The following is a 27,246-nucleotide window of genomic DNA, read 5'->3' as shown; positions in this document are numbered from 1 at the left end:
TACATGTTTATGATATTACATTGGTACAACTGCCAATGGGCTGGTTAGTGATGTACAAACTAATGTACTGGCCTTTAAGCAATTTAATGATACCACCTGCACCTGAAAAGTGCAAACACCCCCCCCCTCCCCCACCCACCTCCTTCCCCAAACACCTTCCATGCAACAAGGTGGGTGGTATGTGGTGACGGTTCACATTCATTTTATAAACATTTTATTTACAATTTTAATATACAAAGGTACTACTACTGCTAGTGGGCTAGTTAAGATATAAAAACTAATGTACTGGTCTATAAGCAGTTTCATAATACCACCTGCACCTGAAAAGTGAAACTGTGGAAGACACCCCCACCCCCTCCTCCCACCCCCTCCTCCCCTTTCTACTGCTTACACCGTCCATGTGACAAGGTATGCATTGATTTTTGAATGTTCAAAGGTACTACTGCCAACGAGCTAGTGAGCGATACACAAAGTAATATACTGGCCTTTACTAATATCACTGGCTCCGGAAAATATTGAAATTTTTCCGATACTAAAAAGGAATCCAACAAGGTTAACTTAATTTCTCCTAAACCATGACACACAAGAAGAAGCTGAATTGAAAGTCCCAACAATTTTGCAACCAGTAAAACTGATCGTTAAGTACACCCAATTTTGTCCTTCAACAACAACATTATTTTGATAGTAAGTTGAAGAAATAGACATATTTTTGGGCAAAATCATCCCTGGGACGAGAGTAATTCACAGAACATTCTCATCAGCTGGTGCAGGACTGGTTAATTATCCAAATATGCAAAAACTTCATTGCCAAATTTATGACCTTTAACACTTACAGTAAGCTAGTAAGGACTTTGCACAATTGCATTCTGGGAAATTATTGTGTAAAGCCAATATAAAACTGCAAAGACTGTTTTGATTTTAATTCTTTATTTTCTTTATCAAGGATTTATTTACATACTCCTGTACGTCCGATACAGATTAACACACCGATATTGTCATCTTTAGTCAATACATTCTGTTGTTATGGTAATCCCAATGTTGCGTGTGGGGCGCTCTATGTCCAAACTCCCCATCTGGCATTACAGGCATGGGTAGGTTCACTCCAGTATACTGTGGTAGGTTAGTATAGTTCTGCATATCTCTAAGGCCATTGTGAACTATGGAAAGATAAAAGGAAAAAAAATAGCATCTTCTCAAAAACATTGGACATTTTTAACAAATTTAATCACTAATTGACGGTCACCTCCAACGTAGAAATAGACTCTACTCTTGTTTGAAATTTTATGGATAAGCGTTAAATTGTACTAGCATTAAATCAAATTAGGTTCTAAATTGTCATAATTTAAACTAGTCACTGATCTTGAAACATTTAGCTTCGTTAGGAAAGCAGTTTATTATGCCCCACAGCGCATATAACCATGGTGTAGCCAGGAATTTGGCAAGGGAGGGGCGAACCTGTAGGCTAACTATTAGAGCCGTTTATATCCAAGCGTAGCGCCACCATAGGTTGCCCCGAAGCGTACAAGAAAATTTTGGACGAAAATGCCTCCCAGATTGCTAGAAATGGCACTTCCCAGGCCTTGTAAGTTGCATCTAAGCATTTTCTATTTTGAAATTACTATCGATATCACAAAACCTGTTGAAAAACATACCACAAAAATATGCTCAAGGGGGGGCGGCCACCCCCTTTGCCCCCCCCCCCTTGGCTAAGCGCCTGCATATAATACACATGTGATGAATGATTAATGGCTTTCTTGGATTCAAATATAAACAGAACATCTCCCTCAGCTGTTCCGTGGTCAGTCAGGGGGCCAAAAAAGTGTCTGACACAAGGCCCCACTCACCCCCCCCCCCCCCAAAAAATAATAATAAGCCCCTTAAGGGAACAAAAGTCATCTAATAGGGGAACAAAATTGTTTCAAACAACTTTCAATTTGAAAAGAATTGACTCAATGGAATCGAAACTCGTCACAACACTGCTTTGTGTTATGAGATGATTCCATTGTGATTGTTGTGTTATGAGATGATTCCATTGTGATAACTCACCTAATGGTGGTCTTGTCCTCTCCAGCAAGAGTGGGGGTTTCTCTTCGTGAGCAGGCCAGTTTGGTGAATGTTTAGAGTAAATATTCTTTTCTTCATTCATGTGTTCAAACACTCCAAGTCTTGTGCTGTCTGTGGTAGAAGGATCCTCTGGAGGGGTTGATAACGGGCTCTGCTGTAAATCATTCAAAGCATTCTGAAACCGGAGAATAAGTGATAAATACTTCAGAAAAGAGCTACATTAGTTTCCTTTTGGGGAGGGTTGCCGGGGGGGGGGGGTATGTGTGTAAACCAATACCACAAAAGTGGGAAGTAATTCGTTCAAATATAAGCTCTTAGCCTTCTTCTTTAGTAACATTACAGAAGTTACAGTATCAAGTCACTGAAATGAAACATTCATAATGCTACCAATGTGTACAATTAATGATATGCTACCATCCAAAATTCAATATGATTTATGTAATGTTTGAGTATGGCCAACTGACAAAGTACACAAAACACAAAATCATGGTACATAAGGAGATGAAGTTTCCACTCACTGTGTTGGGGGGGGGGGCTAGATGGGGTATAGGGATTCTGCTGCCCAGTAGTTGGGGGGGGCTAGATGGGGTTTAGGGATTCTGCTGCTCAGTAGCCTTCTCATTAAGCTGACAGTTGGGTCCCCCACTAGAATCACATAATGATGGAAATATTTAAGTGAAAGTTGGACCCAGAGCAAAATGTTCATTAAACTCTAACCTGCAACACGACAACAGCTGGATATGGTTCTTGGCCTGAAGAGCTGATCGAAACGAGATTGGGTACTATTAGCCACATCCTCATCCCAAGAATAAGAAGATGCAATTTAATGGATACTGCAATAGGTATTTAAGCAATCCATTTGGTACTACTCACCGCAGTGGGTGTTCTGGTAGTCATCATTCTGGGGTCTGCTTGAGCACTAGTATCTCCTGTTTCATCAAAGTGGATTTTATCAGATTTTCTGGAAGATGTTGTTCCATTTCTAAAAAATACGATCAAAAAATAAGATGGATGAAAAGAAAATCTTACTGATTGTCATTGATTTGTAATCCATACTCCTTACCACTTCCCAGCCTAATTACAAATACCCAACATATCTGTAATGTGTTAAAGTACCACATATATGATGTTGAAGCCCAGTGGCGTAGGAAGGTATTTTTGAGTGGGGGGGCTGAAGACTGATGGCCGGCCTGGGGGAGGGGTCTAAGGGGAGGGGGTGTCCCCCTCCCCTTTGGAATTTTTTGGCATTTCCAGGTGGCCTCAGATGCAATTTGGTGCAATGTAGCACACTTCAACACCCACTCCATTTTGTAAATAATTTTGCATTTTCACCTGGCCTTAGATGCAATTTGGTGCTCCAAATGAGATATTTTTTCTCATTTGGAAATGAAAAAGGGGTTTTCTGACTTGCGAAGCGGGGGGGCGGAATGATACTTCCGCCCCTCCATATTTTTCACTGGGGGGCTGGCGCCCCCCCCAGCCCCCCCGGTTCCTACGCCCTTGTTGAAGCCAGCAGACACGATTGATTGATTTATAGTTGTATGCACCCACCATGCTGTTGTTTGAACAAGTATAAACCACTAAATGGAATCACAAAGTTTATTTGAGTATTTCCCAATCATTACAGTCGTTTGTGTCAACAGAACTCAACAACAATTCAACAACATAAGTATGATTGTAAGAGACTGACTTCGGTCAGCTTGCGGCTTTGATAAACCAATGAGGCTAATTCTTCGCGAGTTCCTGCTTGCAGGAGGATCTAAATACATACAAACATCCACAGAAAAAATCAAGATGTCATTAAGAGGTTTGAAATACAAGTATGAAATAATTCTCATGGTATTTCCAAATTTCTTGTTGCATTTAACAATATGACGTTATGATATGCAGTAGTAACTAACAACTTACTTTAGAATAGGGGTGAGGGTGGTATCAATGGTCCTTGGATCCTGTAGGAGTCTCTGTTGTACCTCACCATCTATGTTATTGGTACCTTGCTGGAATATCTGGTTATTGTGATAGGGTGTTAGTTCCTGACAGGAGGCGAGATAAAGAAAACCATGAAATATTTATTATTAAAATAGTTCATCCAATAACATTTTCATCAGGTTCTGTAATAATTTCAGTGATAAGATAAAGGCATGTAAGAGAGACTGGAGGAAGTGAACATAACAGAAACTCAAAATCACAAAACAAAATTTAAAAATACTCAAAAAAGGTGCAAGTTATCTTAAACAATAACAATATTATGTATTTTATATCCATGCTGAACACTGTTAAATAAATCGATTTCAATATAACTGAACAATTAGGGAGGGGGGGGGTGGAAGCTCTGGTATGATGAAGGAGATATAGCCTACCAGCAAAAGATATAAATATTACTTGTAAACTCACTGTTATCACGGCTTTAATGTCGGCTACGTGTTGACGGAGGTGACGTTCCACAAATTCCGGCCCGTTTATCATCGAACTGTTTTGACTGCAAGTCCTCTTCATTTCTTGTATCACAGACTTTCCTTTAGAGACCTGTGCCGTGAGAACTGTAACGAAAAAACAATGAAGGAATGACCACCATTTCAAATTAATATTGCTCAAGTTTTGCAGCATTTATAGATTTTAATATACAAAGGTACTACTACTGCTAGTGGGCTAGTTAAGATATAAAAACTAATGTAGGCTACTGGTCTATACACAATTTCATGATACCACCTGAAAAGTGAAACTGTGGAAGACACCCCCCCCCCTCCTCCCACCCCCTCCTCCCCTTTACACTGCTTACACCATCCATGTGACAAGGTATGCATTGATTTTTGAATGTTCAAAGGTACTACTGCCAACGAGCTAGTGTGTGATACACAAAGTAATTTACTGGCCTTTACTAATATCACTGGCTCCCGAAAATATTGAAATTTTTCCGACACTAAAAAGGAATCCAACAAGGTTAACTTAATTTCTCCTAAACCATGACTCACAAGAAGAAGCTGAATTGAAAGTCCCAAAAAGTTTGCAACCAGTAAAACTGATCGTTAAGTACCCCCAATTTTGTCCTTCAACAACAACAACATTAACATTATTTTGATAGTAAGCTGACGAAATAGACATATTTTTGGGCAAAATCATCCTGGGACGAGAGTAATTCACAGAACATTCTCATCGGCTGGTGTGCAGGACTGGTTAATTATCCAAATATGCAAGAATGCTTAAAACTTCATTTCTTGTATCACAGACTTTCCTTTAGAGACTTGTGCTGTGAGAACTGTAATGAAACAATGAAGGAATGACCACCATTTCAAATTAATATTGCTCAAGTTTTGCAGCATTTATTGATCCTCCAGATTGGTACTCTTTTAGTGGTGTTTACGGATGGAATGCATGATGGAGATGACGGTTTTATTCCTGTCCGTTTCGATTAAGAATTAAGAAAAACATGATATAAGGTATACAATTAACAAAAAAATGCAAGGACTGACTTACACCTCACTAAAGGACCATCCACGTAAAACTCCTTGTTGCTTTGTACGTCAGACCGCAAGTCTTGCACCATCAGACCTAGTCTGTCCAATGTTTCTATTGCTTCCTCATTGACAACAGCTCCTTGTCTTTGGAGACAAGTTAAACCTTGTAGAACACTAGTGCATGCATTGTAAAATTCTGCTCTGGTAAGAGGATTTGCTGGGTTAGCTGAAGTCATGGTGATACCAGGGTCTGTAACAATAGAAAAATAGGTCAAATGACATAGGCCTGGATGTAGATCTTCAAGCTATAACATATCTAATTCTGTACATAACATAGCCTCCTATATTACAGCAATGTTTAAGTGGTCCATGCAATATGCCAAATTTATTGCAGGTAACATAAACTAGCTGCAGAGCCCTTACAGTTGCACTGTAACTACACAGGCCCTTACTATTTTACACATAATATTAGCCTTAAGCTTGCTTGTTGAAATACAACAATGGAATATGCTACGCAATTGATGAATTCAAGCTGTGGTTCATATACAATTTATATCCATCTGATTAAGCACAGGGTTAACAAAAAATATGCATATCTAACATATGTATAGGCCTACTTGGTTTTAGGTATGACTACGTTTGTGCTACTACTGTGTTACACTATCATGAGCATAGCTCGTGTACCTACAGTTAGGCCCAATCCAATTAAGGACATAGGCTAAGCCTAAATGGGGTAAAGTAGTTTGTGCTATTATATTAATTTACAAGTATACTACTACGCTGCAGTTAGACTAGACACTAACGTTAGGCTCTCGTCATTATATCTATGCCTACTAATAACAGTCAAAGAATAATTCAATGAACATAGGCTTAATTTAAGACAAAGCCGAAATCATGGAATAGCCTTTCAACATAAGCTTTTAACTTCTTTATCTAGTCTTTATAACCTTTCTAATTACTAAAAAGAGCTCACAAATACCAGGCAGAACCAGATAAACAGTTAACACATACAACAAGAAGGGTCTTCTCGATGCTGCATGTAACAAATAATACGTACAACTAATACATTGTACCCCTTTTCCATTTTCGTTATTATTTTATATTGTATTTTTGTACCTTTTGCGCAAAATATTTAACAGTAAATAATTTGACAATATAGTTGATTTATTTTGGGTAAGTTCAAGTGCAACGCATTTGTTTCTAGTCAAACTTTCCTTATAACATTTACTTCATAAGTGTCTACCATTTTTGTATAGGTTAGACAAAGCAACAGTACTTTCCCTTTGGCTGGCTCGTTCAAAATTTATAATTAATAAAGATATCAGTAATTAATAAAATAATCTTTGTTGATCTGTAATCAATTAAATAATATAAACTAAAATATATTTTATTTTTATATATTATTTTTTTGTCAATTTTTTTTTTAGAATGCATAGCTGTGTATAATATTATTCATTTGCTGTCACTATAGTAACGGTGTATACAATCTCCATGTGGGAGGTCGTAACGACAACAACAATATTCACGTTGGATTTGCTACACATACTCACACAGAGTTATACTGAGCTGTGAGTCTTCGTGCGTCTTTTACAGTTACTAAGGACTGTTGAAAGCAAATTGACAAACAAGTCACCGTGTAAGGCTTGAAGATCGACAACATATCATTTACAATTTAATTGTCAAAACGAGTACTATACTTAATAAGCTAGTTAGGAAATTGAATAAAAAAATAAGAAAGTATGGCTGAACCTACAGTTCCAGTACCAGCGGTTCGACCTCCAGTTGATAAACCCATGCGACTGGTTGGCGTAAGTCACAGTAATAACAGCTACAGTCTGGTTGGCCATGCATCTTCAGCAAATGAGTTTCATCATGTATTGGACATCGTTCGCCAAAATCTCATGGGTAAGTATATATGCAGGCTTCCAGAAATGTTTTCATTTCCTTCCCATATGTATGCTACATTTTGTTTGACATATATAGCTCATGGACTAGAACTAATTTAACATATTTGATGTATTTAATGTTTCATTGCAATGTTGTCAATGAATGTATGTATATGAATGTCTTCATTTCTGTTGTCTTATGTTGGAGGGCTGCTAAAAACCTGACTCATTATGAACCCAGCAAACACAAAACGTTATTATAACATTTTTAAAAGAGCCTCTAAAATATGTTTTTATAACGTTAAATATGGTGTTATAAAAACGTCGGCATAACGTTTTTATGAGATATTAATGCTATATTAATGTTTTAACGCAAAAATGTTTCGAAATAATAGCCTTAAAACGTTTTCGTGACATATTTATTACACCACAAATATCGTTATCAAAACAAAAGACGAAACGTTTGAATAACATTTTAAAAACGTTTTGTGTTTGCTGGGAACATCCACCCTTTTTCCCAGCTGGCTACATTCTTAAGTGCTAAGTGATTGGCACAGCTTAACACGTACTGCATGATTCCAAAATAAGAGTTCACCCCTCCCTTCCTCTCTTCATGAGACAGATCTTCCACTCTTCATGAGACAGATATTTCCCTTGTAGTTTTGCCCAATATCAACTGTACCCTTGGCATTCTAGACTCTATACTGTAAAAGATGATGAGCTGACACTCAAAGTTCCTCAAATTTTACAAACATTTGCTTTTTATTTTTTTGGCGAAAACCAGGTATCCTTCATGATCAACTGTATTACATGACACCAAAACTGCGAAATGAGTTGGAGCTCCTTGTACAGGATGTTGAGGCTCTAGCCAAGGACAGAGCATATGAAGAAACACAAGATAATTACAGGCATCCTTTCTGGAGGGCAGATTATGAAGCAGAAAACAAATGTAAGTTGTCTGAATATGTCCTTGTGATTAAACTTTATAGTGAAGAAGAAATGTAAGGTGCAGCAGCTTTACTACTTCTGGCAAATTTGTCGTGCCTGTTTACAGTCACCACACTGGAAGCAAAGTTTGTGGACTTTTAGGTTGCAAATAAAAGTGAAGAAAAATAGGCTCCTCTGGTCTATTACATAATTTGGTAATTCCAAATTATTTTCAAAAAGCACTAGTGCATCTATAAGAACGATTAAAGTTTTGATTTGACACCTTAAATTTTTCAACTCAAAGTATTGAATTTATTTTACATTCTCTAAGCATATATTCCTTCATTAATTATTCTGTTCCTCATTTTTGGGGCTCATTCCCTTTAGACCTAGTTACCAAATTGTCAGAACTTGCCCATGCTCTGGTGGATTTCAAACAGAATTGCTGTAGTGCAAGCCGCAGTACTGAGGCTCTCAATGAAGACATGTTACAGAGGCTATGCCAGAAACACTGGGATGAGGTCGTCAACATGAGACGGGTTAGTGAAAGGATGGCTCTTTGTATGGTTTAAAGGCATTGAAGACTCGCCCCAAATCGTGTGCGGCCATCTGAAAAAAGTTAACTTTCTGTTGCTTGCAAGTGACGTTTTGTTTGTGTCGCTATAAAATGCAGAGAGTAATGAAACGTGATACCTTGTTATCTTTTATCTAGACCTGAGATGTCCACGCTGCTATGTACACTGTGTTGTGGGTATTGACCATAGCTGTATGTATTGACTGTACACTAGTATCTAATTACCGACGGTAGCAAGCTGTGTGCGTATTTTCTGGGATCGATGGTGGTGTCTAACACTTCTGTTACACCTCATTCGAAAATTAGGTCAGACTACCGGCATTAGACGTTTCTTTTTGCGCGAGTCTTCACACCCTTTTACTGTCTGACACATTTTGTGAGACATTTAACTGCCAAACAACAAAAAGGCCTATACTAATTTTTTTGTTGCAATATACCTTATTTTGATATTGAAGTATGTATTGCCGTTATATTATGATTATACCTAATGGCCAGTGGGTATGTTGAATAGAACTAAACATTTTAATCATCAATGATGTAAAAAAAAACTGTGTTTTCTCTGAGAGGAAACCAATGACAAACCTAATTGATTGTATTACAACTCTAATTGGAGCATTTAGAAGAACAAGGATCTTTTTATTTGACTTTTGCAACTTTTGTTGTAGTTTTTACTTTACATTTTTATCCATGGTAATCCATTTAAATCTCCTCCTCCTCCTCCTCCCCCTCCTCCTCCTCCTCCTCCTCCTCCTCCTCCTCCTCCACCTCCTCCTCCTCCTCCTCCTCCACCACCTCCTCCTCCTCCTCCTCACCCTCCTCTTCCTCCCCCACCCCCATTCTTTTCGTCTTGTACTTTAATGTAGTCGTTCTAGAAACGTCAACTTAACTGCATCACTATTTTGTTATTCAGATCCTGGCCCCCAGTATCACGTCTGCTGTTTACAGAAATACCACAGTTACACGTCTATCAGCACCCCTCCAGACAGCTCTGCAGTGGAACCAAGGTACATCGCCATTGGATGATCCTAACGTAAAGCGCCAGCTACCACAAGAATGTACCTTGACCACCCATCAAAGTATCGGTCCGAGGACGAACCCTCCGTTAGTCAATGGCAAGGTCTCTGGCGTACACATCATCCCCAGCCAATGGGATGTACCGGATTTATCGGGAAAACCTGGAGCTGCTAACTCAGGTGAGCACCAGAATTATATTACGGGGGCCTGTACCCGGGCATGGGGGGGGGCTCTTCTGATACCCCTATCTCAATGTCATATCCTGCAAACAATAAAATTTAGTCTATTCATGGGTATACATTCCTGTCTTAAGCAAGTAAATTGTATCTTGTATTAAACTATAAATAATGTCACTGTTCATTTTGAGCAGATGAAACGTCCTTTATCCCCCATCCCAACCCAACCTCTTGTATTCATTATTTGCCACCCATAGAGATATCTCAGTATTGCAACATATATGCCCTCCATGGACGTCAGCAGGTTTCAGAAAGTGGGGGGGACACTATACTATCTAAGCGGAGCGCCACCATTGGTTGGCACGTAGCGTACCAGAAAATTTTGGGTACATAAGACCCCCTAGATCGCAGGAGACGGCCTTCCTGAGTCGTTTTTAGTTACATCAGAACCAGATCTGTGAGGAGAAATTTTGTCTCACAAATTTAAATTCCGACAGAAAGTACTGGTAGAAAGATGCCGTTCTGACACCAAGGGAAACGAATTACACAGCGTCCATCTCAAACGAAATATTTTCGGTAGTTTGGTATCATATAATACCCTGCATACAGGCAGAATACTGTCTGTAGGGCCTAAAATATATGATATTACCTTCCTGGTGGGGTCTTCGACTTGTTTTCAAGTTGAAATGCGTCGTTTTCTCTGATTCACAGTGTAGGGCAAGGGGAATTCCATTTCTGGCGAGAAGGGGTGCTTCCACAAAACACTCTAAAACATCGTTCAAACATCGCACAAACTTTTATCAGAGGTCTCGGACGAAGCGGGGAGGGTGAATATCGGAGGAAGGGGGATAAAGGGCCAAGCACTGTTCTAATTTCCAGTGCAATTTATTGATAATGATTCTTAAGTTAGATTCTACTTGAATCAGCTCAGCAATTGTGATAGAAAATCGCGCATATGCATGTGATTTTTTTAATAACTGCTCTGAAAAGTGGGGGGGACAAATGATATGATATCCCCTCCACTTTTGAAAGTGGGGGGGACATGTCCCCCCCGTCCCCCACCTGTTGACGCCCATGATGCCCTCAGTTTGATAATATTCTATATATACTATCTGAATGTAACATCGACAGCGAAAGTTCAGCTTTTACAAATTTTTCTCTCGTTTGCCATTCGTAGGCTCGGAAGGAACATTAACAAGTAGAGGGCGGTATGGAGGGAGACAACTCTACGAGCAATCCGTGAATGAACGAAGGAGGCCATTCCAAGAAGAAGTCCGCCATGTCTCCAGTAGATACAAACATATCCATGGTCTTTGTGAATGACTTGATTAATAAAAGAAGAATGCTGCTGAAGAAAATGTGTATAGTTTTATTTTTCACTAGGTACTTTATTCAAATCTATTCTAATGACAAACTAGAGAAAATGTAACACAAAATAATGTCAATAGAAAAATTGGCATAAATAAATATAAATAAATGAGGAAAGACAAAGTTCTCTGTTTTTTTGCTCTTTTGCCTTGATGATGGCCAGTTCTGAATACTCATGGGATCTGATAATCGATCCAGGAATGGGGGATCATCATTCTACTCCTTCCAACTTAAGAACATCCACTTATGGTACGTACTGCCTCACCCTCCTCTCCTTCTCTCCCGGCCACCTCTGCCCTCTGTGATACCAGGTTTCCCTTTCATTCTTAATAGTTTTATTCAGTGTTCCGATTAGGGAAAGTGCAGTCACCGCCAAACACATGCATACACATATACAAAAAAGGAATAAAAAGGGTGCATGCCTTCCTTTTCACTATTCAGCCGTTGTAAGTGATTAATAGCAGATTCAAGGCCTGTTTTAATGTAATAAAATATAGTTAGGCCTAAATAATATAAATACCATGAAAGTATAACCATGTTAATACATTGATTGCATTTCATTACCTTTTATTTGACCCTTAGGAGACTTACCAACCAAATCATGCACTCGAGTAACCCTTTCCCTGCCAAAACCCTGTGTGACAAAACATGTCAGCTGCAGTGTCCCTATAAAGTCCCCAACAGATATTTGTATGATATATTATCCTCCTTGCGAAGTTTATCCACATCTGATTGAAACGCCACTAGTTTATTGAGTTTCTTCTTTCATAAGCATGCGAGTGTTCATGAGTCATTCGTTATGAGTCACAATTAAATTCTAAGACTTTACGAGCAGTGACTCTTGGGGTCACATACTCCATTTAGATTAGAACTAATTAAACTCCCCTACTAATGTTTCAACATGTGGATAATGAATTGCATAACTACTGTACATTCAGGATCCTCCTACATCGCACACGCTAAATTCGAGCAATTCTTATCTACTTATCTAGTAAAACTTAAATACAAATAAAAACTTAAATGCAAATACTTATCTAGTAAAAGCTGTAATACATTTCATTTTCTTCGGTATGGAATTGAAAAAGTATACCATAACTACAGTAGCTTTCAGTAGTGTATTTATAAGTAAGGCGGAGTCAATTTAATTGGCGTGACTTCAATAACCTGTCTTTCATAAATTCAAGGTTTTGTGAGGGTATATTTCCCACAGTAATCTTTATGCATATATATGCCAGGTGATTACTTTTGAGCTGTTTCCTTTTCCATATGATCGGGAGATGTATAGCTGCTAGCTATACATGCATAATGATAACCAACGAGTCGTGTTAAAATCAACAATTCGCACAGGTACCGCATAGTAAAAGAATGAACTGAAAGTCCAAATTGGTAGCCTGGTAGAAAGCCCTTTTGTTATAGAGTGATAGATCATTTGACTCGTAATTTAGTCCTATTTACCAATAAAGCTAGGCTAGGACTGAGGTTATTACCTAAGTGATAATCAAAAGTCCTTTCAAACAGGGAGTTCGACATATCATAAGACTTCAGAAGATACTGAAGACGCCCGACGTTAGGTGTATTTCGAAATGGCTATCTACGAGATGCTTACCAATTCTACTACGTTGGCACTAGCCGGTTCTCTCTTTGCAATATACATAGCGTAAGTATGATATTATGCTGGTTCGCAAATACGGACATTGCAATGTGCCTTAATTGTCACACTCAGCCTAACGTTAGACTTCAATAACACGGTATCGTTCCGCAGTAACCAATAATGGCGCACCAAAGTAAACTCAGAACTGCTTGCCATTTCCTAGGCCTGATATCCATAGGCGTAGGAGCCTAATTTGATTGGAGGGGGGGGGGGGAGGGGGGCTGTAACGACTTGCCCGAAAAGTATAACAAAAACTATAACTATTATATATGCATTCATCGGTTATTACATCACATTATGATATCTGATGAATATAAATAAATACCAAGTGCTGTTATCATGAAATAAAACATGCTCAAGTATACTGCACTGTACAAAAGAACCAACTTCCAGGAATTAATATGAAGGAATGAATGCCTATATATGACATGCACATTGAGATGTGGAGCGTGCGAAACATTTTGGTTATATTTTCTGTGTTATTTCCCTTCCATATTGGTTATAATTATTGGGCAAGTCGTTACAATAATAACCATAACAATAATATCAGTTTAACCATTGAAAAATACATTGCAAGTTATTCTTCTTTCAGTAGGTCTCAGTCAGATTCTATGTCAGTTGTACAATTACAGACAATTCTTTTACTTTCTTTTCTTGCAATTGAAGTACATGCAACTAATGGACCCTCCTATAAACGTGTTCATATTTACCATTATCTTATCAGGACAGATTTTTGGAAAAAGCTTTACTTTGTCAGAAATGGAATACCTGGCCCTTTCCCTCTTCCTGTGTTTGGGACACTGTTCTCGTTTTTGAAGGTCAGTTAAATGTTTTTAACACTTACCTTTCAGATCCCATATCTAAGAAATCACCAAGACCTTGCTCACATTTGAAAATGCACCATACCGGGGGAGAGGGGTGGGGGAAACAGGACGTGACATGTGTTCCCTAGGGGAAGTATCAAAGGTGAACCCTGATGCTCGATCCAAGTATTTGAGAATGGGCAGAGGATCAATGTCTAGTGAGGACGCATTGATGCAAGTGAAATCTTGATAGCTCTTGCAGGGTCACGATCCCAGGGTCACAATCCCATAGGCAGGTCTGAGCCCGATAATGCGAGCATTCACACTATGTAGTTGATTTTGCCCTGGCTGTATCAGATCCTTGGTCGTTAGTTCTCAGATGCGAACAAGGCTTAAACTCACTAAGTAGTCCTTGACATTTACTGTCAGTTGGTTTTTAGCTTATACCAGCATGCTGGTGTGAGCTATTGTTACAGTGCGGCGTCTATCACTCTATCCGTCAACAATTGATAAAACCGCTCCCACTCGCAAAGTGTTTGATGGAATTTCATGAAACTTGGACACAAGGACCATTGGGTATAGGGTTATCAGAGATGGTCCGAAATTTGGGGTCAAAGGTCACCTGTGGGCCGTAATGGGCCATTTTGTGGAAATACGCAAAATGCTTCTCCTACAGATTTCATGGTACAATGTTGAGGGTAATTGTCACGATTGTACTATGGAAGTTTTACCTTCAGGGTGTTCATGAATTTGAGATCAAAGATCAACTAGGGGTCTTTTGTGGCCTGGGCCGCGGCCCTATATTTTCAAATTGCTTCTGTTCGTACAGTGTATGGCCAGTTATAATGAAACTTGGTCACAACGTTCCTGGGGATGAGAGTTACGAGGGGTGTTCGGAAAATTGAGGTCAAATGTCATTTAGGGGGTCATCAGGGGTCATTCTTTGTAATATTTTCAAATATCTCAATCTCCTCAAGATTTTGATGGATCATATTCAAAGTTGAACTGATGATTGTTGGATTGTGTATGAATATGGTGATGTCAGTAATTTTTGGTCAAAAGTTAATTAATTACAATTAATCCCCCTTTTTTTAAAAAATCTGAGCCTTCACCTTTTGCCAAAGCTCCTTTAATTTGTCTCCCAGTCTCTGCAGTGTTTGTTTACATTTGTGGTTAAGCTCTGCAGAGGCTGTTAGTGGAATTAAAGCAGGACTGGGAGTTGTTATTAACTGTTGAACTGTAAGCATGAGAGCCCTATAGCCAATCAGCACCTCCCGATTCTTAGAAGTCTTTGAGCCTGAGGTATGTAGGCAGCCAGCCAAAATTTTGGCAAGGAGTGCTTCAGGTCTGCTCAGGTAGAGGGGAGAAAGTTTAATAGGACCTACAGGTCAGTGGTATTGTTTGAGAGAGTGGGTAAAAGAGGATGTAAAGGGGGAAAATAGGAATTATAGCCAGTGGTGTGGCCAGGATTCTGCTAACAGAGGGGGGGGGGGGTGGGGGTTATCCCTCATGGGCCCAAAATTGGTGGAATCTGAAAAATGGCCTGAAATTTGGTGGGCCATAAAGTTTTGTGGGCCCTACATTTTTAAGCTCGAAAAGGTATGAGCTTCTGCACCATTGGTGCTCTAGTTACATTTTAATGGAGGGTGCCAAGGAAGAGCTCAACTGAAATCAACACATCTTTTCTCTTTTCTCCTTTTTTTTTCGTCGATGAGACTTTATTCTTTCATTTTGATGTTTTTCTGCTACGTCATCGCTTCTTCTTGACATTGTTGTATGACAGTGACACCTTAGTTACTGCAAAGATCTCATATCATACCTCTCTGACCCAGCAGGCCTCCCTCAATTTATCACTTGAAAAAAAATCAAGCTGAAATTTTTAATGAGGATTAAATTCTTTTTTTGATCCAGCTTTGCTTCATTCAGAAATTTCAAAATTGTGTTTACTTAGAATTCCCTGCATGGTTTTAAACTAATAAGTATTTTCAATATGATTCACTTTACAGGGGCATACATCAGATTTGATTGCTAAAAGAGAGAAATACGGCAAAGTATATGGGTAAGTCATAATTGTAAGGTCAAGCTAGGGTTCATGACCTTTCTGGGCCAAAGAAAACTGGAAACTTGGGTAGTCAGAGGGGAAGAGAGAACAACATACCCTAGATTTCTCTGTAGGATGACCAAATTAAACATTAAAAATTAAACATAAAAGATCCAATAATTAAACAACATGGTTAAATTGCTCCTTTTCTTGTGTTAAGTACGAGTGATTTAAATGTGTTGTTAATTTTACCCACAGTGGTTAGGTCTAATTACTGTGTGGGTGGGAGTTGGGAATGACGAAGGGCTGCACAGCATTATATATTCAGCTCAAAAGCATTAGTTAGGCATCTGGTATATGACATGTGAGTATATACCTAGCATACATATTTTTGCCAATGCTGTGGCCGAGTTGATAAAGGCAGTGGCATTTGAATTAGCAATGAGGCTTAGATAATCGGGAGGTTCCGGGTTCGATACCTGGCCGGGTCATAGTAAGGTAAGTTTTTTTTCTATCCAAGAGCAATCTACGGTTTTCCCCATCTGAAATGACTAGCTAGGTTGAAAAGATTCCAAAATTGAGTAAAAATGTTGGAAGCCACCCTACATGTAAGTTGTAATCCATAAGCCTTTGCAGGTTTCTCCCATAATTGTGGTCGTTTAGGCGGCGTAAAAATAACTGCTGATTATTATTATTATGATAATATATATATATGGGTTAGTTTGGTTCATGTCTTCGTAACAAAGTTATTACAAAAATATTTCCATATTGATACTTTGGTATGCCTTGTTCTCCCCACAAGTCTATCACAGTATATGGTACCATAAGCTATACATACTGTACCCATGTATTTTCCAACTTGGCAGAAATCAGGAAATGTAACTAAGGCCAGGAGACCACATCTGTGTTTCACCATGGAGCATTCTATTACTAAATTACTTTAATTTACAACATGTCTTGCTTTTGCTAAATACATTAATATCAGTTATGCTGGTTTGGTAAATGCATGGTATCGTGAAGGAAAAAATTCATAATGACATATATCTGTATTGATAGCTACTATCATTTTATTGTTCCGCATGCACTGGGTCTATTATTCATATGTATGCACCCTCGCTGGAACAATGGTTGCCATAACAACAGTCATGATCTAAAAATATCACTCAATAAACCAGAGCAATCTGATTCATCCCGACATCTTATTATTGATTCTTAGTTAAATATTGCCAAGAACGCAATTTCCCCAGCAGTGTGCTAGTATATATTAACAACACTACATGCATACTGTATATATATACTGCCTGAACTGTACTAAAGCAGTGACATACTGCAAAGATACCATGTTTAATAATTAACATCAGCTTCATTCCTTTGTTCACTGAAGGTCACAGCCATAATATGGCACACATTCAACTGAAGTGTTTGCACCACAAGAGTAAACATTGTCTGCTAAAATGCTATTAGCATATCAAAAGCAAATGTCCATATATGGTGAATTACAGCAAGTATTAAGTTCTGACACATCTTCACTTCTCACCTGCAGTTGACTAACAACACGTAGCATGTGAGTAGGCCACCACTCCCTTAGATCAACTGCAAAAAAAAGTGAACGGGCACAGAGATGAAGTTTTAAGGCTGAAAGGTCATTGGTATTGGCCTCAATTTTGCTAGAAATTCAAATAAACCGGTCAGTCAAACTCGAATGTCAACAAGCATTTTATTAACATCTGTTTTTATAACCCTTTTTTTTTTCAAACTTTGGAATCCTATTTTCAAACTTTGGAATATTTTCATCCATTTTGTAGATTCTCATTTGGGAAAAACTTGTTCTGCATTCAAGACCTTGACATGCTGCAAGAAATATTGATCAGCAAGTTTTCATCATTCCCAAATCATGCAGTGAGTATACAAAGTTTGATGCAAGTTTGGATGTTTTCTTAACATTAATTCCATGATAGTCAGGCACTTTCTACCTAGCTTCAACTGGTCGTCGGTCTATACATCCTAGTTAAAAAATCAAGAAAGACCATCCCTCTCATCCTTGCCCTTCCCATTCCCCCCCCCCTCCCTCTCCCCCTTATTCCCCTTCTCCCTCTTATTATTGTTTTAACAGTCACAGGCACCTTTTCCATACTTTATATAGTTTTGACAAGTTTGTCAAATTTGAGACTGTTTGGTCATTATTTTATACTTAAGTACTTATTTCCAATGTCATGCACTGGTTGTGGGGATATCAGTAGTTATAGTACTAAAGCTTGACTCCTATAGTCAATGCACACAGCTTCTGTTTTTTTTTTTTTTTAAATGTTCAGACTTTCATCTACAAAACATTTGAAATGATGAATTTGCAAAACAAAAATTCTCAATAAGACAACAGAAAATTTCTCGATTCTCAACATCCTTGGAACGATTGATGTAGGCTGCACCAGGTTCCGATTCAACTGACTTTTGTCTTAACTTTTTTACGTTGCAGGAAACACCTTTTAAAGACAGACCTTTCGATGCGGCCGTAAGCAATGCCAGAGATGCACGTTGGAAGTCGGTCCGCAGTACCCTCAGTCCAGCTTTTACTGCGAGTAAATTGAAACAGGTACGGCACAGTCAAACACGGATAAACCTGACCCATATTATATCTAGATCGACGGTAGTTTCAAGCTCTTGTAGGAAAAGGAGAATATGTGTTTGAATATATTCTCTGTTTTATGAATAATATCAAATGTTTTTTTTTTAATGATGTTCTCTTTTGCAGATAAATAATTTGATAAATGAGTGTTGCGATCGTTTGCTGAAGAATTTTGGAGAACAGCAAGGAAAGGAAGGAGGCATTCAATGCAAAGAGTGAGCAAACAAAATACTGAAAAGAGAAAAAAAAGCATCCATTACCACGGTCTACTTAATTTCCACCAGTATATATATATATATAAATATATATATATATATATATATATATATATATATATATATATGTATATATATATATATATATAAGTATATATATATATATATATATATATATATAAATAAATATAACGTAGTATATAAAGTTCAGTAATAGCAGTATAGTGCTCAATACAACTGGTGCAGAGCTATATAGATATATGTATAAACACGCTATTCCATCATGTTGCAAGTTTGAGTTGCAACGCGATGGAACAGCGTGTTTATACATATACACCTGGACATACAATCAGTGTCCATAGCCTAGAGGTTAGTGTGTTCGCATATAAAGCGGGAGGCCCGGGGCCGAATCCCGGCAGAGGCTGGAAGTTTTTTCACTGTTCTGGATTTCCCAACTCATTACGATTTATATACATATATATATATATATATATATATATATATATATAATGTATTGCATTAATTGGTAACAAACATATGAAATTTGTCTCTTCTTCATGGCAAGGAACTTAATTACAACAATAGGGTGAGTAATTGCCTACCCAGTATAAAATAACTTTGACCACTCAGTAAATTAAGTTTGTATATTTCACTACAAGTAAATTATTTTGCTCATAAATTTCATCTCAAAATAGAAGTATGAGAATTACTCAATTACCCTTAACCCCCTCCCCCTTTTCTCCTTTGTAAAAACATTTATTTCCCAAAGTTCCCCCCCCCCAAACAAACAAAACCTGGGTCATTCAAAACTCTACCATACCCTTTCCCTCAGCAAACGGCCAATTGATACGTGAAGTTGACTGTCTTTGGCTATGGTATTGCTGGATTTGAAAGTAAAGAATTATTTTGAATACAGTTTTGTGTTTGTCTGTTTTTTCCCCCAAAAGAGTAGCATAAGCATTGGTTTCTTGAATGATGTCAAAATAATTATTGTATTATGATGTGGAAATCCAGAAAAAAATAGAATCATTGCCAACCCTTGCAGTAAATAAGAAAAATAACCGCAGGGTGGGCCCAAAATTTAAAAAAATGGTAAACCATCCACCCAGTTAATTATTGTTATAGTACTTCACTGTGACACCAAGCAAATATCATTAAAAAATGCTGATTTTCTTAATAAGGAAGATTTGCTCAATTTTGAAATGCTTCACAGTTATCAAGGTTCTCTTGCCTTTGGGAATTAAAAGAAATTAATGTATTTGCCCATGTGAATGGAGTTGACAAATTTATTCAAAGGTTTCGAGGGTTTTTATTTGATTTGTTTGTTTTCATCTTTTCGTCTACCTCCATTTCTTTTCCTTACAGTCTCTTCGGTAGCTACAGTATGGAGGTCGTCGCCTCGGTGTTTTTCGGTATCCAAGTCGACTCCCAGGGTAACCCAGATGACCCATTTGTCAAGAATGCCAAAGATTCTTTCAACTTTTTTAATTTAAAGTTAATCCTAGGCGGTAAGTATTTATTTTTCGTACTTTTCACAGGGGTGGATCCGGGGGGGGGGGGGGTTGGGTGGTGGTGGGCCTGGTGGCCCAGTCCCCATGTGGTGAAAATTTTGGTTGAAAAAATTAGCTGCAAAGATAGTTTTTGCTGAAAACATGGTTAATAGTGTTAAAACTTGGGACACTTATTGCGCTGGCAATCATTTTTTATTCACCGATGGATGGAAAATGAAAATAATTTTCACGATTTCTTCTTCTCCTTTTGCATGACATGAAAGACTGTTGAAGTAAGGTAGAAGACACTAATACTTTGGCTTGTATGTCAGATCTTCGTAATAATCCCAAAATCTGCCATGTCGTTTGAAAATTTGGAATAAAAGTTGCTTCCAATGCACGTCTTGGCAAATTGCTAAACATGTGTAAAGTGGTCATATTTCTGGGTTAAATCTATCAATAAGATTACATAATAATTTTTGCTTATGATGAGATTATTTACTTGTTTTTCTCTACGACCTATTTGATGTATCTATAACCAATCCGAAGATCAAAACCTTTTTCCTGGATGTGATATCTAAAGCTTTGGAACTTCGTGACAAGGGGGAAGTTAAGGTAGGAATGTAAGACAGGATGACACAGACTTGTAGTAAGTCCGACTTTGTGCTCGTAGTCTAGCGTAGTTTCAGGTAACTCAAAGGTGTGATCGAGGCTTTTCAAATAGCAGTATGTACATTGTACTCATGCAAAGTAGAAGTCTACTTGTACTCATGAAAAGGAGAATTCTACTTGTACCCGTGCAAAGGAGAATTCTACTTGTACTCGTGCAAAGTAGAATTCTACTTGTACTCGTGCAAAGTAGAATTCTACTTGTACTCGTGAAAAGGAGAATTCTACTTGTACTCGTGAAAAGGAGAATTCTACTTGTACTCGTGCAAAGTAGAATTCTACTTGTACTCGTGAAAAGTAGAATTCTACTTGTACTCGTGAAAAGTAGAATTCTACTTGTACTCGTGAAAAGTAGAATTCTACTTGTACTCGTGCAAAGTAGAATTCTACTTGTACTCGTGCAAAGTAGAATTCTACTTGTACTCGTGAAAAGTAGATTTCTACTTGTACTCGTGAAAAGTAGAATTCTACTTGTACTCGGGCAAAGTAGAATTCTACTTGTACTCGGGCAAAGTAGAATTCTACTTGTACTCCTGAAAAGTAGAATTCTACTTGTACTCGTGAACAGTAGAATTCTACTTGTACTCGTGAAAAGTAGAATTCTACTTGTACTTGTGAAAAGTAGTATTCTACTTGTACTCGGGCAAAGTAGAATTCTACTTGTACTCGTGCAAAGTAGAATTCTACTTGTACTCGTGCAAAGGAGAATTCTACTTGTACTTGTGAAAAGTAGAATTCTACTTGTACTCATGCTGTTGTACTCATTCTGCATGTATTTTGTAGCTGGCTTGTTACATAAACATGGTTACATACTAGAATGATCTTTGGATCCCTATGATAGCTGCTGACACCATTATATATTGCTGACACCCAATGGTAAAATTGCTGACACCATGGTAATCGCCAAGACATTATTGTGATGTTACCAAAACAAAGCCAACTCCAAAAACCAAACCAGCCCTGCCATTTGCTAAGTTGTGCATGAAAATCACCTCTCTTCTCTTCTCCTTTTTTTTTATCTGTTTATTTTTTTGCATTTTTGATTTTGTTTTTAAGAGGATGGACATTCTTCAATTAATGGCCGATGCCCATCGAGTAGAGTCAACAGAAAATGAAGAGGCGGAGGACAGTCTCATCAATCAGGGAGCTGTCGCATCACCTTCAGATAAAAAAGTCGCCCTCTCCACAGATGAAATCATGGCAAATGTAAGTGCAAACAATTTGGAACCACATTATCATAAAAATTTTTTTTTTAGAAAAAGTGGACTTGATGGGTACTTCTACCTTCTTTCATTCTGTGACACATTTTTTTTTTTTTCCTTTGGTATCCCCTTCAGGCTTTCGTATTTTTTCTGGCTGGCTATGAAACTGTCCTCTCGGCCTTGTGTTTCACTGCTTACCTTCTGGCCACAATTCCTGAGAAACAAGATCAACTCTTTGAAGAAGTCAAAAAGTTTGCTCCCAGCAGAGAGGAACTAACCTATGAGGTTCTCAGCCAGATGGAATACCTGGATTGCTTCGTCCGAGAATCCCTCCGCATGTATCCCCCCGCGGCGGGGTCAGTCGTAGCTTAATTTGCTCTTCTGTCTTCTCTCAAAACTTTGCTTTTCTTTTTAGACATGAACTTCTTGTGTTTTTTTTTTTTTTATAGTTTTGTGAACATTTATGTCATTGCAAGAAAAGGAGGGGGGGGGGGGGGGTAACCCAATCAGGTATCTGCTATTGTTCACCTTATTGTAAAAGAATTTCCAGAACTAGTAACATTTATACATTGACAAACCCAAAATCATATTTCTGGTATAGCTAATTCTTAAAGCGATTGTTAGCATTTATTACCGAAAGGCAACTTCCCCACCCCACCTCCCCACCCCCCCCACAAAGGATTGGACTGTATCTTATCCTGAACAGTTATATCTGATAAAAATGACATGGTTGATATGAGTTATGATAGTGTAATATATTAAGTTATGTTATATCTTTCAGTCTTGAACGTTACAACGATAAGGGCGACATAGTCATCAAGGACCTGCTGATACCCGAGGGGTTCCGTGTATATGTTCCCGTTTACGCCATCCACCACGATCCCGAAATATGGGACAATCCGGAAGAGTTTCGACCCGAGAGGTAAAAGATCTTCATTTGAAAAGTTTGTTCCTTTGGATGCAGTTTTGTGTCCGTCCCTTATTACTAGGTCCTATGTAAGAGCCAATCTCAAACACATCCGACCGATTTTCTCTAATATTGCGAGGAATGTGGAAGGCACCAAATCCATCGTCACTGGTAATGCAGGTAAAAGGTGATGAACAAGGTTGTTCTAAAACCACTGAAAGAATTCATGAACAAAAGGTATGTTCACCAAATTTACAGAAGAGTTTTGCTCAACAAACCTGCAAAACCAGTGGCTTTTGAAGATGTCAAGAGAATCCGGTTCTTGGTGGGGATTTGCACCTGGAACCTAATTATTGTGGGGTGGACAGGCTAACTGCTACACCATGCCTTCAATCTAGAATGGTGTTGTTAGAGAACTCATGGTTTTTTTATTCCCAAATTCTTATGATTTGTCAGGTCTTCATTTAAAAATTTAAAAAATGGTTTAAATTTTGTATTCCTTGCCAATGGCAACAGTAATCGATCTGATGGTGTTGGCATGTTGGTGTGTATGTATGGGTGTATGTATGTATGTATGTATGCATTTATGTATGTCAGGCATGAGCTGTTCCGCAAATTCGCGGAATATCCGTGATTTCTTTTCTACCTTGGGAACAAAAACTATTATCCTAACACACTGTAGCATACGAAAACTGGTGCCTATACCGCAATTTTTACAAAGTTCCGTGATTTTTTTATTACCCCAGGCTCATCCCTGGTATGTATGTTAATGAATGCCTATTTCTAAATAAATCTGAGTAGAATGTGAATTCTTTTTCTAAGCAGAAACTGAAGATTCACTGAGGGTGAGCACCGAAGCTTTTTTCTTATATCTCATCTTTCAGATTCAACAAAGAGAACAGGAGTAAGATTCATCCTGTATCGTGGCTTCCGTTCGGCGACGGTCCAAGGAGTTGTATCGGCATGCGACTAGCCATGATGGAGATGAAGTTTGCTGTTGTTAGGCTGCTGCAAGAGTTCAAGATTGAGACTTGCCCCGAGACCGAGGTTTGGCTTCTTTTCTTTCTTTTTTGGTCGAAAGGAGGATTTTAGTTTAATCGCTGATCTGTTCCTTTTTAAAGAGCAACTATTTCAAAGAATACATATGCCGGTCATTTCTATTGTGACATCATCATCTCAAGGTGATTATGACATGACTGTCTCATGGAAGGGAAAGTGGCAGAGGAGGGGGGTGTGTGTGAGGGGGAGGGGGGACTGGTCAGATAATTAAATACACAATTGGTAATCAGGAAAGAACGAAATAGTTAATCATATAATAATGGTCACCAACGAGGAATGCAATACAGAAATATAAATTTATATTCATTGACTCTTTTAGTAGTCGATATTCCGCTTTTAAAACAGGTACTATTAAAATCACTTTCCCCAAAAGTTTGTCATTTAACCAAAAGTCTTACAAAATAAGAAAGTGACTGATTTAAATGCAAGTGGCAAATCTGATCTAGGGTGAACAACATCAAGTTGTCTTTGGATTCTGCATTCGTCGCGAACGGAAGATTTGAGTTTGCGTAGACTACCTAACTTAAGGTCAGAATGGACAAATGTGTTTTTCTTCAGAACAATATCTCCTGTAGTGAAAATCAAATGTTCTTGACATGTGGGTGCTGCATGTTACACACATGATCTTTTTTGATTTTCTCTTCTCTGGGATGGTAGAAAAGTTTAGTTTGAAGTTGGCAGAGGTCAAATTATGAAAACCTTTGCCAAGTATTGTCTACAACGATATATCAAACATTTGTCAGATATTGACCAAAGTTCTTGATAATAACACCAGGCTATATACCGCTGGTCGTTGTAAACAGTAAAGCCAACTGCTCACGGCCCGACTGAACATGATCGGTCTCAACTCGCCGGTCCTGACCGACTTTTCAATAGTTGCGAAGACACACTGAACAACTGATGAACCTTAAAAACAACGATTGTTTTTGTGCTGGTTTATGTCACATGCCAATTCATGTCATGATTTACATGGTTGGTTTAATTCCTTTGAATAAACCGGGCAGTCTTAGTTGTGAACCACCTAACAATGCCTCACATTGTTCACCGGCGAAGCAGGTGCGATGATATTCCATGTAACCACAGTGGAGTCGAGACACTTCACGTGTAGCCCGGCACATTTGCTGCTGGCTTCCAAATCCACGCAAACGTCGCATGCAGCATATTTGTCACAAACCATTAACACATGTTTGCATTCTGTTTCTTGATATAGATTCCACCAGTATTGAATAAAGCTTCAGGCTTCATCTGTCCACCCAATGGGGTCAAAGTTCAAGTCATTTCTAGGGAGAAGGAGTAATGGCAAGAGCGCAGAAGAGGCCAACACTTAGTGCGAGTCTTTGACGGTTTGCAAATTAGTGAAAGCAATCTTTTCTTCGACACGACACAAATGCTATCGGAAGTTGGTTTGAGCCTTAAGATGACAAAATAAATCCCAAGAAGTTTTTGTCAAAGGCATTAGTTTAGCCACCAGAATGACCTTTTTGGACCAGAATGAAACTCTTTCTTTGTACAAATATGTCCTTCATCTTCATGTTAGGTAATATTTTTTCATTCTCAACAGTGCTGTGCTAAAACAGCAGTTAAAGAAAACATATAAACTGCAGGTTTTATCTTAATGGCAAAATCTTAAATTTCTTTAAGCACCTGTTTTATTTGTATAGTTTTCTTCTGTGGAAGCCATCAAAATACCAAATTTTGAGCACTTCTCGATAACTTTAGTGTCAATTTATAATTATTCTGCTCATTACCACTCTCTTAAAGGTGAATTAGCTTTTTTCTTTTAATTCAGTTTACTCCATAGAACATACTAGGTTACTTGTAACCCATCTAGTTTTTGCTATTCTGTTTTCTCTATTCATCTAGTTATTAAATTTAGCAAGAAATATAATCCTGGCAATAAACATCACTAGCAGTCGGATTCTAGTGTCTTAATATTAGTTACCAATGAATTCTGACATTTATCGATTTTGTGTAGCAATTGTTTTCAAGTTTCTTATCGGGGAATGTGTGCACCAAAGATTTGAAGGAAATGATAGATTTTGCAACCATGCAAGCCTTAACAATGTGCCCATCATTGGCAATATTTTTTTGGTACAAAGTTTAAATTTTTTCCTCTATTGTGAGGAAAGTTAGCATCATCTTCATAGATTCTAAATCGTTGTAGGGGAAAATTCAATGTTTAATTGAGTATAGATACGCAAATACGACATAATAATACGACAAAATATTTTAGAGTGAACAGAATGTTCGATGTCCTGAATTTAACTCCTTCAGGAAAACCATTGTCTTTACAGGGTTTAATTTTTATGTCTTGACCGATTTTTCATTTTGAGTATAATTTAACCTTTAATTAGGGAAAAGACAACTTTGTTGGAAAATTGAAACAACTAAACAAATTAAAAATTAAAAAATAGTGACTTTGGTCTTTTTGTGTTTATGACGCTTTATTGTGTATTTATTCAGACCATGAGGTGTGCCCCCCATTAAAAAATTCCCTCCCCCCTGGTTTCTTACCACGTACCCCCTCCCCCGTAAGCAAGTTATATTTGCCGTGTTTAAAACAAAAAAGTCAGGAAGATAGTTACACAACTGTTTGTCATTACAGACACATACAGTTTACATATATTTCAGTTTAATTTACTTACATATACCTCCAAAATTCTGGTGATTTGAAGCTGATATAAGTTTCTGACGAAGAAGAAAACCACAAAGCTTCAGTGGGATTTCCCCCTTAATTGTCCCATACAGTGGCGTAGGAAGGTACTTTTGAGTGGGGGGGCAGAAGACTGATGGCCGGCCTGGGGGAGGGGTCTAAGGGGAGGGGGTGTCCCCCTCCCCTTTGGAATTGTTTTGCATTTCCAGGTGGCCTCAGATGCAATTTGCTGCAATATAGCATACTTCAACTCTCACTCCATTTTGTAAAGAATTTTGCATTTTCACCTGGCCTTAAATGCAATTTGGTGCTCCAGATGTGATTTTTTTCTCATTTGGAAAGGAAAAAGGGGTTTTCTGACTTGCGGAGCGGGGGGCGGAATGATACCCCCTCCGGGGGGGGCTGGCGCCCCCCAGTTCCCGCGCCCTTGGTCCCATACCAAGGGGGCCGCCACACTCGTGCCAGTGTG

At 38.3% G+C, this 27,246-nt stretch overlaps 3 protein-coding genes across 6 annotated transcripts; 2 read left to right on the top strand and 1 right to left on the bottom strand.

The window, feature by feature from the left end:
• Positions 1–521: 521 nt before the first annotated feature.
• LOC139964635 (uncharacterized) lies at positions 522–6,561 on the bottom strand. 4 transcript variants are annotated; one of them, XM_071966400.1, is made up of 8 exons: positions 6,467–6,556; positions 5,539–5,769; positions 5,307–5,320; positions 4,459–4,590; positions 3,973–4,097; positions 2,938–3,046; positions 2,047–2,239; positions 522–1,157 (listed from the first exon to the last, which is right to left on the bottom strand). In XM_071966400.1, exons 2-8 carry the CDS (start codon positions 5,753–5,755, stop codon positions 1,006–1,008), a joined length of 942 nt encoding a protein of 313 aa, XP_071822501.1. In that variant the 5' UTR covers positions 5,756–5,769; positions 6,467–6,556; the 3' UTR covers positions 522–1,005. The 4 variants fall into 4 exon arrangements, with proteins under 4 accessions (XP_071822501.1, XP_071822502.1, XP_071822504.1 ...); XM_071966401.1 differs by having other exon boundaries at positions 5,539–5,771; positions 6,455–6,539; XM_071966403.1 differs by lacking the exon at positions 5,307–5,320 and having other exon boundaries at positions 4,459–4,604; positions 6,499–6,561.
• Positions 6,562–7,050: 489 nt separating this feature from the next.
• Positions 7,051–11,593, top strand: LOC139964632 (uncharacterized). Its single transcript, XM_071966393.1, has 5 exons — positions 7,051–7,424; positions 8,190–8,354; positions 8,720–8,871; positions 9,817–10,099; positions 11,274–11,593. The coding sequence occupies exons 1-5, from the start codon at positions 7,259–7,261 to the stop codon at positions 11,417–11,419; spliced, it is 912 nt and encodes a 303-aa protein (XP_071822494.1). The 5' UTR covers positions 7,051–7,258; the 3' UTR covers positions 11,420–11,593.
• A 1,097-nt stretch (positions 11,594–12,690) lies between these two features.
• LOC139964951 (cytochrome P450 3A24-like) lies at positions 12,691–26,541 on the top strand. Its single transcript, XM_071967054.1, has 13 exons — positions 12,691–13,121; positions 13,840–13,933; positions 15,925–15,977; positions 17,765–17,858; positions 18,433–18,549; positions 18,709–18,797; positions 20,163–20,305; positions 20,781–20,902; positions 22,013–22,162; positions 22,294–22,514; positions 22,940–23,080; positions 23,950–24,112; positions 25,335–26,541. The coding sequence occupies exons 1-13, from the start codon at positions 13,048–13,050 to the stop codon at positions 25,419–25,421; spliced, it is 1,548 nt and encodes a 515-aa protein (XP_071823155.1). The 5' UTR covers positions 12,691–13,047; the 3' UTR covers positions 25,422–26,541.
• Positions 26,542–27,246: the final 705 nt, after the last annotated feature.

Source organism: Apostichopus japonicus, chromosome 23 (genome assembly GCF_037975245.1).
Source record: "Apostichopus japonicus isolate 1M-3 chromosome 23, ASM3797524v1, whole genome shotgun sequence".
Classification (NCBI taxonomy): Eukaryota; Metazoa; Echinodermata; class Holothuroidea; order Aspidochirotida; family Stichopodidae; genus Apostichopus; species Apostichopus japonicus.
The sequence above is the reverse complement of the archived record's forward strand: the minus strand, read 5'-3'. Positions and strand labels throughout refer to the sequence as shown.